This window comes from Triticum aestivum, chromosome 5A (assembly GCF_018294505.1).
Source record: "Triticum aestivum cultivar Chinese Spring chromosome 5A, IWGSC CS RefSeq v2.1, whole genome shotgun sequence".
In the NCBI taxonomy this organism is placed as follows: domain Eukaryota; kingdom Viridiplantae; phylum Streptophyta; class Magnoliopsida; order Poales; family Poaceae; genus Triticum; species Triticum aestivum.
The window spans coordinates 488,504,614-488,519,024 of NC_057806.1; the positions used below are offsets into that span (position 1 = coordinate 488,504,614).

General features: G+C 44.9%; 1 protein-coding gene and 1 pseudogene across 1 annotated transcript; both read left to right on the forward strand.

The window, feature by feature from the left end:
- Window positions 1–5,802: 5,802 nt before the first annotated feature.
- Window positions 5,803–7,206, forward strand: LOC123101433 (auxin-induced in root cultures protein 12-like). Its single transcript, XM_044522890.1, has 2 exons — window positions 5,803–5,969; window positions 6,456–7,206. Exons 1-2 carry the CDS (start codon window positions 5,803–5,805, stop codon window positions 7,204–7,206), a joined length of 918 nt encoding a protein of 305 aa, XP_044378825.1.
- A 2,536-nt stretch (window positions 7,207–9,742) lies between these two features.
- On the forward strand, window positions 9,743–11,522 carry LOC123101434 (auxin-induced in root cultures protein 12-like; annotated as a pseudogene).
- Window positions 11,523–14,411: the final 2,889 nt, after the last annotated feature.

Consider the following 14,411-nt stretch of genomic DNA (forward strand, 5'->3'; position numbering starts at 1 on the left):
TTCCGGCGAGTATGCGGGCTCGGCCCAATTTCCCGGCCAGAACAGAGCCCGCATACTCGCCCGGCCCGTAAAAAAATTGCCGCGGCCCGCAAACCGCACACCCCCACCACCATATCTACGGTTTCGCGGCGCGTTTGCGGGTCAAACCCTATCCCCCGCCGCCGCCAAGCCACGCAATTCTCCACCCCCTTTCTTCACATTTCTCGCTGCCGGCGACCCCCTTCCGCCTCCAGCCGCCATGTGGGACCTCATGTGGAGCTCAGGACGTGGCTCCGGCAGCGACCCCGAGCGCGAGCGGTGCGTCCGGTCGAACGGCGCGAGGAAGCGTGGGGCGAGGAAGTGGACCAACTGTGGCCTCTCGCCGCCGCTGAGCTTCCGCGTCCACGAGACTGACGAGTACGACCGTCGGCACGGCCGTACCCCATCCTCTGCTAGAGTTTGACCGCCGCGGAGTCGTCGTGCCGGAGGAGTTCGTCGCCGACGTCGACGCGGTTGCGGCCGCCATTGCCGAGCGGAGCATGCGCGAGGAGCCCGAGGAGCGCCGGCACCACCACGAGGAGCTCGAAGACCTCCACTTCCGGCAGGCGGTCGCGGCCAACCTCGCCGCCAAGGAGAAGGACAACGAGTGGCGGCGCATCCACGAGGAGCAGAGGACGAAGTACATCGACCATGGCAGCTCCGACGAGAAGGATTGAGCTCCTCCACGGTGTCGTCCATGGCCGCGAGCTTGCCGCCGTGAGATCCCCACCCCTCTAGTGCTAGTACTGATGTAGTATGTAGTATGAACTAGTGTTTGTAGTGTTTGATCATGTAAAATATATGTAGTACGTGATGAACTACTCGCGTCCATGAGGTGCAATTTCTTCCGCGAAACTGTTTTTTTATTATGCAGTTTCATCTACGGTTTCTTTTTGGACACGCTAGTTCTTGACCCGCAAACGAGATCTTCGTGAAACTGCAAACGCGTTTTGCGGGTCAAGATTTTGCGGAGTCTGCTAGAGTTGCTCTAACCGATTTATTTATCTCTATTTTCCTCACCAAAATAGTTGCAAGGAGGAGGCATGCAAACTGTACTTCATATCTTTTTAGCGGAACGAACTATAATACATACTCCATCTTATCCACATTAATTGTAGCTGGTTTAGTATTAAATCAGCGACAATTAATATCGATCGGAGGAGTAAGTTATTTCAGAATGCACAATAATCTGCCATGTGGAATGACATGGAAAATCATATTCATCACTTTGTGCACATGATATCGCTATATCGCCTAGGCAAACTGCACCCATGTAGTGATTTTTTTATTTTTGTTTTTCTGGTATTCTTCTCTTTTTTATTTTCTATATTTTTCCCTGGCTTTCTTTGGGATTTGTTTTTCATATTTTCAACCTTGAACATTCTTTTCAAAATTCATGAACATTCCTAGAAAATGACAGGCATATTTTTAATGCTCGTGAACATTTTCTTGCAAACACGATATTTTTCATAGTTATTAAAAAATATAAAAATCATGAAAAAACTAAAAAAATTAAACCCTTATAAAATACATGAACATTTTTTAAATGCATGAAATATTCTTTAAAATAGCAAACACTTTTAAAATTTGAACATTTTAATATTTTCTATAATGAAAAATAAAGCTTATTTGGCCGGTCCATTTTAGGATCCTTGTGTATTATTCAGACAATTCATCGGAGGGATGAATAAAAGTTCCCGAACGAGCCATCTCTTCCTCTAACTCTACGTGAGAAAACTTTGATGTATTAAAAAAAGCCCACATCAACATGTGGATTTTCATTCTTTTAAGCTATTTTATATTTAATAAATATATTTTTGAGGATATATTTAATAAATATTTTACAGATATTCAGTTATAAAACATAATAAATTATATGTACTTTCTGTTTTAGTTATTATATTAATCAAATATTCATACTCCACACAATCAAATCTCACAAAAATATATTGCAAAAACATTCCTGCTACAAATATGAATATCCATTATAAAGATGGCACCCTCGCATTTGTGAAAGCCACCATGCTAGTTATGGAAAAGGTGGTTATGTTATCGTGGCTATTATTGAATTGATGTAATCACACCGGGTACACAAACTTGCATGGTGGGAATGATTTGGTCCAAGAACTTATAAAAGGGAAAGTGCGGCTGAGCCGAGGCTCACCCCCTACTCTCATCCATGTCAAATCCAACGAGATTCGTGTGTCTCAATATGCCTTGACCTACTGGCTACAATGGCTAGAAAAGAAAAGGAGAGAGGCACCAAACCAAGAATGTTAAAAGCGAAAACACAAGTCTTGATAACTATTTTAAAAATAGAATAAATTTAAACCCAAATAAGTCAAGCAAAATAAAGTACAAAATAGGCGTCCGCATGCCTTCCTGTTCAACCTTGACGCCGCTGCCGGCCGTCCCCAACTCGGATGACGTTGTTCATCTAGTTTCTTTTGTCACAAGTTATGCTAATGTTTTAGGTGTTTGTTGCATTGGATGAGGTTTACTTATACTCGTAGTGGAACTATGATCTGGTGCATTTGAATTGTTTATGTTTGTTTTCAAATATGGTGCATTCATTTGAATTGTTAACCTAAATGTTTCAATGAATTGGCAAAAAAAAAATTTTTTTGGGGGGGGGGGGGGGGTTAAGTTTTGGAGGATATGCTAGATGGATAAAATTTGAATCCCTAAAGAATAACTTTTTAGAGGATAGGATGGGCGATTAAATTTTGGAGGATTTGCTAGAGATGCTCTTAGGTCACATAACAAAAGAACAAGAAAATGCAGCTTGTTAACCAATGTTTGGTTTCTGACTTTTGTGATTGAGAATGTGTTCTCTGGATGTAATTTTGTTCTTTGAGTAACATATCTCTAGTTGGTCGGAAAAAAATTAGAAGAAAACTCACTTAGAGACAACAATAGATGAAGGTTTTCCAAGTCGGTTGTATCATGTAGTGTAGGCATTCGAGAAGATAACCAACCCAAAGAACATGAAGCTGCCCAGGATCTTAATAAGAAAAATGATTCAAAAAAGGGAAAGGAAGACCAAGAGCATGAGAAGCTCCTAAGAAATTAAGTTGCTCATACCAAGAGGATGATCAATCGACCAAGGCCACATGTTCATCCTTCCTATAACATGTACAACCTTCATAGCACCAAATGTTCTCATGATGTGCTTTCGGACGTAAGTGAAAACTTCTTCATGGGTTTTGTCGTGCCTCACCCACGCCAGTGCGATGCCTATGAAGACATGTTACACTAACTTTAGTTTTCTCGTATGACCCCCCTTTCACTGACATCAAGCACTGGGAAAATGATGTCTAGTATGCACACATGTTTGGAGTTAATCGTTGTGGACATGAACTTGGTTTTCTCCAAAGTCTCGATATAACCATATAAAATGAACAGGTAAAAAATATGAAATGGTAACAGAGTGCCTGAGCAAATATCCTTTGATGGACATATCTATATATAATAGGTCGGAACATCACAGGGAGCTAAGTTCTTGTTGGTTTCTCTAGTAGTTTGCATGATACCTCATCATATTAGTGATTTTCCATTGATCTAATGCATGGAGTTCCCACCTAATTATAATCCTTAACTACGTCGCCAGCTCACATCTTCCATGCACCAAAGAAATGCATATTTTCGATAAAGAACATTTCATTCAATTGACATATTAAGGTGATACAACCGCATTGAAAGAATGCCCGGCCTCTGCACATAGGACACAACCAATAAATCCAACAAGCCTAAAGATAAATATCATTTTACAGCAAAAGTAAATCGGTCCAGCCTAGGGTGGGGCAAATCCTATTCGGAGAATACACCGCCATCCATGTTGAGAGAAAATCTCCCTGGTCGTATACTCCAGCCATGTAGACACCATCATAAAAAAAGTCTCTGTCCTCCGGCCTTTGTAGGATAGACCACATACGGAGCCATCATGTACACACACCAAAGAAATGCATATAACTTGAAGGAAACATATAATGGATTTGTATGTAATAAATTTTATAAATCACGAATTTTCACTACTAAGTGATAGTTCCTCTTTTTGCAGGATAAGATAAGTGATAATCCTCGCAAATCACCATAATCCATATTTATCTCATGCGATGAAAGAGTTTTCCATAGATGCTAGAAGACAGTGTCCTCTCTCTCTCTCTCTGTGTGTGTGTGTGTTATCCCATGTGACAATATGTCATAAATTATTATCCCATGATGATAATATGTCATAAATTATTATAGGTAATCTCATAAATCCGAATCCATCATCTTCTCACGCGACCTCAACATATTATCTGAATTGGTAAAAAAATATTATAAGTGTGGAGGGATTCGGATTACCAGTACCATTAAACAGTACTGTCATGATATGATTACATCTACACATATTCGTTTTCTGATCCAGTCAAGGAATGGCATCAATCGGGCTTCATTGCAATAGTGGATTATTTTAACCCAAATTGTCGTATCATGAGCTGATCTATGACAAAATTGCACTTTGCATGAACCAAGTAAAATGATAATTCATTTGTCCTTTTTTACGTGGAGGCCGGAGGATTGGGTCTCACGTTCTCATCACATGGCCAATAATGAGCTGGAGTTTGTTGGATCATGCTGATCTAACAACGTAATTTTGATTTGTAGTGGATGCCAATAATGCGCTGACATTTCTCAGGGAGGTCACCCAAGTAAACAACCGTTCCTTACAAGAGGCTCGTTTGAGTAAACGACGCCATCAGAGAGTGTTTCCTCAAAAATCCACTTCCAGCAAACGCTCAGGAATTGTCATGCTATAATACATATATTTGCTATGTGATTACAGAAAGATTTGTCATGTGAAAAGAAAAAAATGCCACAGTAACAGAAAGAATTGACGAGAATTTGTCATAATGCAACAGAGCAAATTGCCATGCGTTTCAGAGATTTTCCATGATACAGTGTAGATAATTGCCAGATAGAGAAAAAAAAGTAAAACTTGTAACCTCTGTAGAAAATCACTGTCCCGGAGTAGAAAAAGTCAGAGAGGGCACGCGGAATGTCCATGTTCGGCCCGACGTAGTCAGGTAACACAAACCTCATACGCTCGCAACTAGGCCGAGGTTGTCAATCTTCGTTGGTCGAAACTGGAGCCAAAGAATCAAGACGTACACCCACATTGTATGTTTCGCATGACAACTCCACCATGACAAACCTGTAGAAGAAAAAAGTAGATCCGTCTCCTCTACATGCTTACTGGCGATACGGAGAAGCATCACCTGAACAAAGACAAGGCGCGGATACCTTATTTCATGCCGAAAAACATATATACCCTGCCGCCATGGGTCTCAGCCCCTCCCGACACTAAAGTGATAGATGGAGGGACAAGGTCTCGTTCCTCGCGGGGAAGCCAGGGAAGATCGACCGGCGGCGGCTAGGGATGTGATGACGCATATGCTTAGGTTAGCATCTCCGTTCCCTCCATCGATCGTGCCTTATACTCACAACAAATACTTAAACTGAATGTACTCACCAAATAGGATTACTACTTTCCGTACCATTATTGACATCGTGACATTACAAGGGTTCATATAGTTTCGAGGCCACCTGATGGCTATGAAATCGTTGAGAAGGTGAGATCGCAGGTCAACTACTCCAAGATACATTGCACCCCCCACCATGGTCCATGGCCACCACCCCGGCCGGCTCCCTACCTATATAAACCACGAGTGTGCGCTTCTCTCCCAAGATCAACACAAAACCTCTAGCTAGCTGGTGTCTTACCTCGCGCCTCCCGAAGACATGGCATCCGCGACGACGGTGCACCACCGGAGCCGTTGCATTCTCCAGCTGGCCCTCCTGCTACTGGCGGCGTCATCGACGGCAATGCTGGCGGTCGACGGAGCCTGCGAGAGCGAGGAGTTCCCGGCCGGCAGGAGCTACGCGACGTGCGCGGACCTCCCGACCCTCGGCACCTCGCCGAAAATATATAATAGAACACCTGCGTCAGGCCCTCACTATCTAGCCATCCATTTTGCGATTCGCGATTCGTGCAAACACATTTCTCTTTTTTGTTTCTCTCGCATAAAACATGTTTTGAAGTTCAAACCTTTGCAGCGCGGCAAAGCTTTTATCTAGAATCTAGGATAAATCTTTCAGATATTTTGGTCAAAAATAAATATACAAAAAATGATTTTTAAGATTAAGATTTTTAATCTTAAAAATCATTTTTTGTATATTTATTTTTGACCAAAAAATCTGAAAGATTTATCCTAGATTCTAGATAAAAGCTTTGCCACGCTGCAAAGGTTTGAACTTCAAAACATGTTTTATGCGAGAGAAACAAAAAAGAAAAAAATTCAAATAAAAAGTTAGTTGTGTTGTACAGATCTTAAAGCAATATTGGACAGCTAGAATAGCAGGGACCGGGTGCAGATGTTCTAAAAATCCACGTCCGGCGCCTCGCTGCACTGGACGTACGACGCGGCGGTCTCGTCGCTCTCCCTGGCGTTCGCGGCCAAACCGCCCGGCGCGAGCGGTGCCGGCTGGGTGGCCTGGGGGATCAACCCCACCGGCGACGGCATGAAGGGCGCGCAGACGCTTGTCGCCTTCAAGAGCAGCGGCGCGTACGTCGTCAACACGTACAACCTCACCGGGTACCGCCCGCTCAGCGCGGCGTCCACGCCGATCGCGCTCGAGGCCACCGAGCTCGCCGCCGACGGGAAGGTGCGGCTCTACGGGACGCTGCAGCTGCCCAAGGGCATGGAGGCCGTCAACCACATCTGGCAGGTAGGGTCGACGGTGGCCAATGAGATGCCGGCCAAGCACGCGTTCGCGCAGGAGAACCTGGAGGCGAAGGGCAGCCTCGTGCTCACTGGTGCCGGAGCGACGGACGCCGCGCCGGCTCCGGTGGCCGCTGGCCCGTCGGCCGAGGAGGCCACTGGTAACCTAGAGACAGAGACCGCGCCCGAGGCAGCGCCGGCCCCGTTGGCCGGTGCCCCGTCGACCGAGGAGGCTGCTGGTGACCTGGAGACGGGGACCGCACCGTCGCCAGCGCCGTCCAGCGGGTCGGCACTCGGCAGCGGTAGTCACCACGTACGCCTTGGCTCCGGTGTTCATTTTGATTCTGGTGTTCGCGGGTTTCTTCGCGACTGTATAATCTCGGTGAGGATTAAATTTGTCAACGAGAGAACGTATGTAGGATAGTCCTTTTTTTTCCTTGAGCACTGTGCAACCCTTTTTCTAATATATTTCTCTGGGTTGAAATGAAAGTTTGTTGTATTTTCACGAGGGTGTTTTTGTTTCATGGTCATTTTGATTTTCGTGTGTTTGTCAAAGTGATTATTGGATGAGTTCGAAGCTTCTTTTTCTGCATAAGTGTATTTAGATCACTATTTTAATGATCTAAAAATTGAGACACTTATTTTAGGACAGAGGGAGTACAAACGTAATATGATTACATCTACGCATATTCGTTTCCAAACCAGTAAAGAAATAACAATAATCAGGCTACTTTGCAATGGTGGATTTTTGAACCCAAATTGTCTTATAATGAATTGATCTATGAAAAAATTGCACTTTGCATGAAACATGTAAAATGATAATTCATTTGTCTTTTTCGTAGGGGGAGGCCGGAGGATTGGGTCTCATCTCTCATGTTCTCATCACGTGGCAAATAATGAGCTCGTGTTTGTTGGATCATGGTGATCAAACAACGTAATTTTGATTTGTAATGGATGTGAATAACAGCTTGTATTTTCTCAGCGAGGTCACCCAAACAAACAAACGTTCCTTGCAGCAGGCTTGTTTGAGTGAACCATGCCACGAGAGAGTGTTTATTCAAAAATTAACTTCCAGCAAAAGCTCGGGAATTGCCATGCTATAATACATATATTTGCCATGCGATTACAGAAAGATTTGTCATGTGAAAAGAAAAAATTGCCACACTAGTAGAAAGAATTGACAAGAATTTGGCATGCTGCAACAGAGCGAATTGCCACACGTTGCAGAGATTTTCCATGATGTAGTGTAGATAATTGCCAGCTAAAGAAAAAAAGGAACAATTGTCACACATGTCCAAGAATTGCCATGCTACAGCAGGTAGAATTGCGATGCTACATCAGAGAATTGACTTGCTATATAAAAAATGCCTACATGTTCATGAATTGCCATGCTACATCACAGCAAACTGTTGGAAATTGCCACACTCTAAATACATCCGGATGTGATTTTCATGTGGGGGGGGGGGGGGGGGGGGGATAAGACGAGGGTCATGTCGTTCGCGCCATGGGGAGTGAACATTTAGTATTTTCCGTTCACTCTTTCATTCATAGGGGTGAATGGAGCGGACAGTAATCGCCACGTGTATCTCTTTGAGGCTCACACATGAAAATTGAATGTACAACAGAGTGTTTCTAGAAAAACCACTCATAAAAAACCCAAGTTCAACAACATTTAGGTTTTAAATTGGTTCCGGTTATATAGAACATGGTGCACTTTCGTAAGCAACATCACCTCATTATTCTCGCAAAATATACATCATCCTTGTTAGATATGAGGTGATTTTTTGGGGGGCAAAAATATCAGAAGTCGTATATTTAGTACCGCCGGCCCTATAAAAACACTATATAAAATGCAAATTACATCTAAATTATTGGGGGTGTTGAAGTCCTCTTCCTCCTTCCACCGGTGGCGCCGTGAGCAAAGCTCGTTGCCGTTTCTAGACTTCCTTCCTAGTAGAGCAAAGTTGCTAAAACCTAACAGCCGCTATAGAACATCAGTCGAGAAGTCATCGATGTAGACCAAAAAACGTCAGACGGCATTGGTTGTGCATGCACCAGACGAGATTATTACTTTATGTAATCCGGATTGTAAAGCCCTTGTTAATTAAAAGTCCAATTCACAAAGAAAAAGGTATATAACATGGACACCCGTGATCTTTGTAGCAAATCACCGCCTCGGAGTAGAAACGTCGGCCAGACATAGTCACAACACAAATCTCATACGCTCCTGACTAGGACGAGGTTGGCTAACCTTCGCTGGTCGAAACTGGAGCCGAAGAACAGAGACGTACACCCACATTGTATGTTCCGCATGACAACGCCATCAAGACAAACCTACAGAAGAAAAAGATAGATCAATCTCCTTTACACGCTTCCTAACGATATGAAGAAGCATCACTTGAACAACGACGAGGCGCGGATACCTTATTCCATGTCGAAAAACATCTATCGTCTCGCCATCGTTATCCCTTACCCTGCCGCCATGGGTCTCGGCCCCTCCTGTTGCTAGAGTGATAGACGGAGGGACAGGGTCTCGTTCCTCGCCGGAAAGCCGGGGAAGATCGACCGGCGGCAGCTAGGTCACAGTAGCCAGGAGGCGCGAGGAGGAAAAAAAAACGAATTAATCATTGACCCCATAGGGATGTGATGACGCATATGCTTAGGTTACCATCTCCGTTCCCTCCATCGATCGTGCCTTACACTCACAACAATACTTAAACTGAATGTACTACACCAAACAATATTACTATTTTCCGTCCATTATGGACATCATGACATTACAAGGGTTCATGTACTTTCGATGTAGGCCGATGCTTATGAAATCGTTGAGAATGTGCAATCGCAGGTCAACTACTCCAAGATACATTGCACCCACCACCATGGCCGGCCCGTTCTCGAGCTCCCTACCTATATAAACCACGAGTGTGTGCTTCTCTCCAAACATCAACTGAAAACCTCTAGATAGCTGGCGTCGCGCCGCCCGAAGACATGGCAGCCGCGACGACGATGCACCACCGGCGCCGCCCCATTCTCCAGCTGGTCCTCCTGTTCCTGGTGGCGTCACCGGCGGCAATGCTGGCGGCCGGCGGAGCCTGCGAGAGCGAGGAGTTCCCGGCCGGCAGGAGCTACGCGACGTGCGCGGACCTCCCGGCCCTCGGCGCCTCGCTGCACTGGACGTACGACGCGGCGGCCTCGTCGTTGTCCCTGGCGTTCGCGGCCAAGCCGCCCGCGCGAGCGGCGCCGGCTGGGTGGCCTGGGGGATCAACCCCACCGGCGACGGCATGAAGGGTGCGCAGACGCTCCTCGCCTTCAAGAGCAGCGGCGCGTACGTCATCAACACGTACAATCTCACCGGGTACCGCCCGCTCAGCGCGGCGTCCACGCCGATCACGTTCGAGGCCACCGAGCTCGCCGCCGACGAGGGCGCCGATGGGAAGGTGCGGCTCTACAGCACGCTGCAGCTGCCCAAGGGCATGGAGGCCGTGAACCACATCTGGCAGGTAGGGTCGACGGTGGCCAATGGGGTGCCGGCCAAGCACGCGTTCGCGCAGGAGAACCTGGAGGCGAAGGGCAGTCTCGTGCTCACCGGTGCCGGAGCGACGGAGGCCGCGCCAGCTCCGGTGTTTATCTCTCACGACTATCTCGATTAACCAGTAGCAGTAGTGTTTGGGATACAAAATTCAAGAGAGAAAGAGAGAGTGGGGAAGGAGAAGGAAGTAGGTAAGGAAGAACAGAGCCGGCAACAATCTGCGAAAAAAAACACCAATCTTGGGGATGATCCGTCGGGAAAGAAAATTAAGAGTATTAAGAAAACTAAGAATACTATGAGCACTTCTAATTCAGATAATTTCACAATAGTTCCCCCGCAAAAAAAGGAGAGTTCAAAATAGTGGACATCAACATGAATGTACCCACAGACCCACACACAAAAAATATCAACATGAGTGACAACAATGTGAGTGATCATGAGCATAATTTTAATTTGTCTACTATAGAGTATGCAAATTCGGTGAGAACCATTTTTTTATAATATGTGTTTTGGGCGTCCCATGCCATCATTCTCCGTTCAATTGCAATCAGACTCCCATATTATGCTTCCCTTGTTTGGGTGATGCACCATATAAAAAATTACTTTCACTGATATATCTTGCATACCATAAAAGTCTTTATAAAGGCAAAAACATAACAAATGTATTTTTATGATCAAATAATATGTTGATACAACATGTACATGTGATTATGTGATATCATGTGAACAAACAGGATACCGCACCTGCTACCTGGGCTCCTCCACCCCCGGGCTGTAAAGCTTAACGTCGGCGACCCTTTTGTTGAAGCCGGCGGTAATGGTGGCGCCGGGATGATCCTCCGTGTCCACAATGGCGGCATCATCTTCTCCTCTTGCAGATTCATGTTCACATGCTCAAGCGGACTTGAAGTTGAAGCTGTTGCCTGCTGCGAAGGCACTGCTCTCGCACTAGAGTGGAGTCAGGCCCCTGCCATCATCGAGACGGACTGCACCATGCAGGCGAGTGATTGCTTGTATCTGCATTGTTTTTTCCCTGAAGAGGAGAGGATGATGCAACATAACAAAGGTAAATATTTTCCTCAGTTATGAAATCAAGGTTGTCAATCCAGTAGGAGAACCAAGCAACACTATATAAACAGCACCTGCACACAAACAACAAATACTTACAACCCAACACGTAAGAAGGGTTGTCAATTCCTCCTCGGTATTGAGATGGATTAAATTGTATGAGATTTGATAAATAGATCTAACAAAAACATGAAATAAAAAAATAAAGAAAAAGTGCAACAAGGTATTTTTGGTTTTAATATGATAGAAAATAGACCCGGGGGTCGTAGTTTTCACTATAGACTTCTCTCGAGAAAATAGCATACGGTGGGTAAACGAATTACTGTTGGGTAATTGATAGAAAAGTGAATAATCATGACGATATCCAAGGCAATGATCATATATATGTTGGGGAACGTAGTAATTTCAAAAAATTTCCTACGCACACGCAAGATCATGGTGATGCATAGCAACGAGAGGGGAGAGTGTGATCTACATACCCTTGTAGACCGACAGCGGAAGCGTTAGCACAACGCGGTTGATGTAGTCGTACGTCTTCACGGCCCGACCGATCAAGCATCGAAACTACGGCACCTCCGAGTTCTAGCACACGTTCAGCTCGATGACGATCCCCGGACTCTGATCCAGCAAAGTGTCGGGGAAGAGTTCCGTCAGCACGACGGCGTGGTGACGATCTTGATATACTACCGTCGCAGGGCTTCACCTAAGCACCGCTACAATATTATCGAGGATTATGGTGGAAGGGGGCACCGCACACGGCTAAGAATATGATCACGTGGATCAACTTGTGTGCCTATGGGGTGCCCCCTGCCCCCGTATATAAAGGAGCAAGGGGGAGGCCGGCCGGCCCTTGTGGGCGCGCCAAGGAGGAGTAGGATTCCTACTCCTAGTTGGAGTAGGTTTCCACCTTTCCTAGTCCAACTAGGAGAAGGGGGGAAAGGGGGGAAGAGGGGAAGGAAGGGAGAGAGGGGCCGCGCCCCAAACCCCTTGTCCAATTCGGACTGGGCTTGGGAGGGGCGCGCGCCACCTCCTGGTCCTTTCCACTAAGGCCCATTAAGGCCCATTGCTTCTTCCTCGTATTCCCGTACCTCCCCGGTACCTCCGAAAATACCCGAATCACTCGGAACCTTTCCGATGTCCGAATATAGTCGTCCAATATATCGATCTTTACGTCTCGACCATTTCGAGACTCCTCGTCATGTCCCCGATCTCATCCGGGACTCCGAACTCCTTCGGTACATCAAAACTCATAAACTCATAATATAACTGTCATCGAAACCTTAAGCGTGCGGACCCTACGGGTTCGAGAACAATGTAGACATGACCGAGACACGTCTCCGGTCAATAACCAATAGCGGAACCTGGATGCTCATATTGGCTCCCACATATTCTACGAAGATCTTTATCGGTCAGACCGCATAACAACATACTTTGTTCCCTTTGTCATCGGTATGTTACTTGCCCGAGATTCGATCGTCGGTATCTCAATACCTAGTTCAATCTCGTTACCGGCAAGTCTCTTTACTCGTTCCGTAATACATCATCTCGCAACTAACTCATTAGTTGCAATGCTTGCAAGGCTTATGTGATGTGCATTACCGAGAGGGCCCAGAGATACCTCTCCGACAATCGGAGTGACAAATCCTAATCTCGAAATACGCCAACCCAACATTTACCTTTGGAGACACCTGTAGAGCTCCTTTATAATCACCCAGTTACGTTGTGACGTTTGGTAGCACACAAAGTGTTCCTCCGGCAAACGGGAGTTGCATAATCTCATAGTCATAGGAACATGTATAAGTCATGAAGAAAGCAATAGCAACATACTAAACGATCGGGTGCTAAGCTAATGGAATGGGTCATGTCAATCACATCATTCTTCTAATGATGTGATCCCGTTAATCAAATAACAACTCTTTTGTTCATGGTTAGGAAACATAACCATCTTCGATTAACGAGCTAGTCAAGTAGAGGCATACTAGTGACACTCTGTTTGTCTATGTATTCACACATGTATTATGTTTCCGGTTAATACAATTCTAGCATGAATAATAAACATTTATCATGATATAAGGAAATAAATAATAACTTTATTATTGCCTCTAGGGCATATTTCCTTCAGTCTCCCACTTGCACTAGAGTCAATAATCTAGTTCACATCGCCATGTGATTCAACACTAATAGTTCACATCACCATGTGATTAACACCCATAGTTCACATTGTCATGTGACCTATACCCAAAGGGTTTACTAGAGTCAGTAATCTAGTTCACATCGTTTATGTGATTAACACCCAAAGAGTACTAAGGTGTGATCATGTTTTGCTTGTGAGATAATTTTAGTCAATGGGTCTGTCACATACAGATCCGTAAGTATTTTGCGAATTCTATGTCTACAATGCTCTGCACGGAGCTACTCTAGCTAATTGCTCCCACTTTCAATATGTATCTAGATCGAGACTTAGAGTCATCCAGATCTGTGTCAAAACTTGCATCGACGTAACTTTTTACGACGAACCTTTTTGTCACCTCCATAATTGAGAAATATTCCACTAAGGATATTTTTGACCGCTGTCCAGTGATCTACTCTTAGATCACTATTGTACTCCCTTGCTTAACACAGTGTAGGGTATACAATAGATCTGGTACACAGCATGGCATACTTTATAGAACCTATGGCTGAGGCATAGGGAATGACTTTCATTCTCATTCTATTTTCTGCCGTGGTCGCGCTTTGAGTCTTACTCAATTTCACACCTTGTAACACAGGCAAGAATTCTTTCTTTGACTGTTCCATTTTGAACTACTTCAAAATCTTGTCAAGGTATGTACTCATTGAAAAAAACTTATCAAGCGTCTTGATCTATCTCTATAGATCTTGATGCTCAATATGTAAGCAGCTTCACCGAGGTTTTCTTTGAAAAAATCCTTTCAAACACTCCTTTATGCTTTGCAGAATAATTCTACATTATTTCCGATCAAGAATATGTCATACACATATACTTATCAGAAATGTTGTAGTGCTCCCACTCA

Excerpts from the sequence above, each read along its gene's own strand:
- LOC123101433 (XM_044522890.1), top strand. The coding sequence starts at position 5,803 with ATGGCATCCGCGACGACGGTGCACCACCGGAGCCGTTGCATTCTCCAG. Across the intron at positions 5,970-6,455 it reads TGCGCGGACCTCCCGACCCT|CGGCGCCTCGCTGCACTGGA; the intron begins CGGCACCTCGCC and ends AAAATCCACGTC.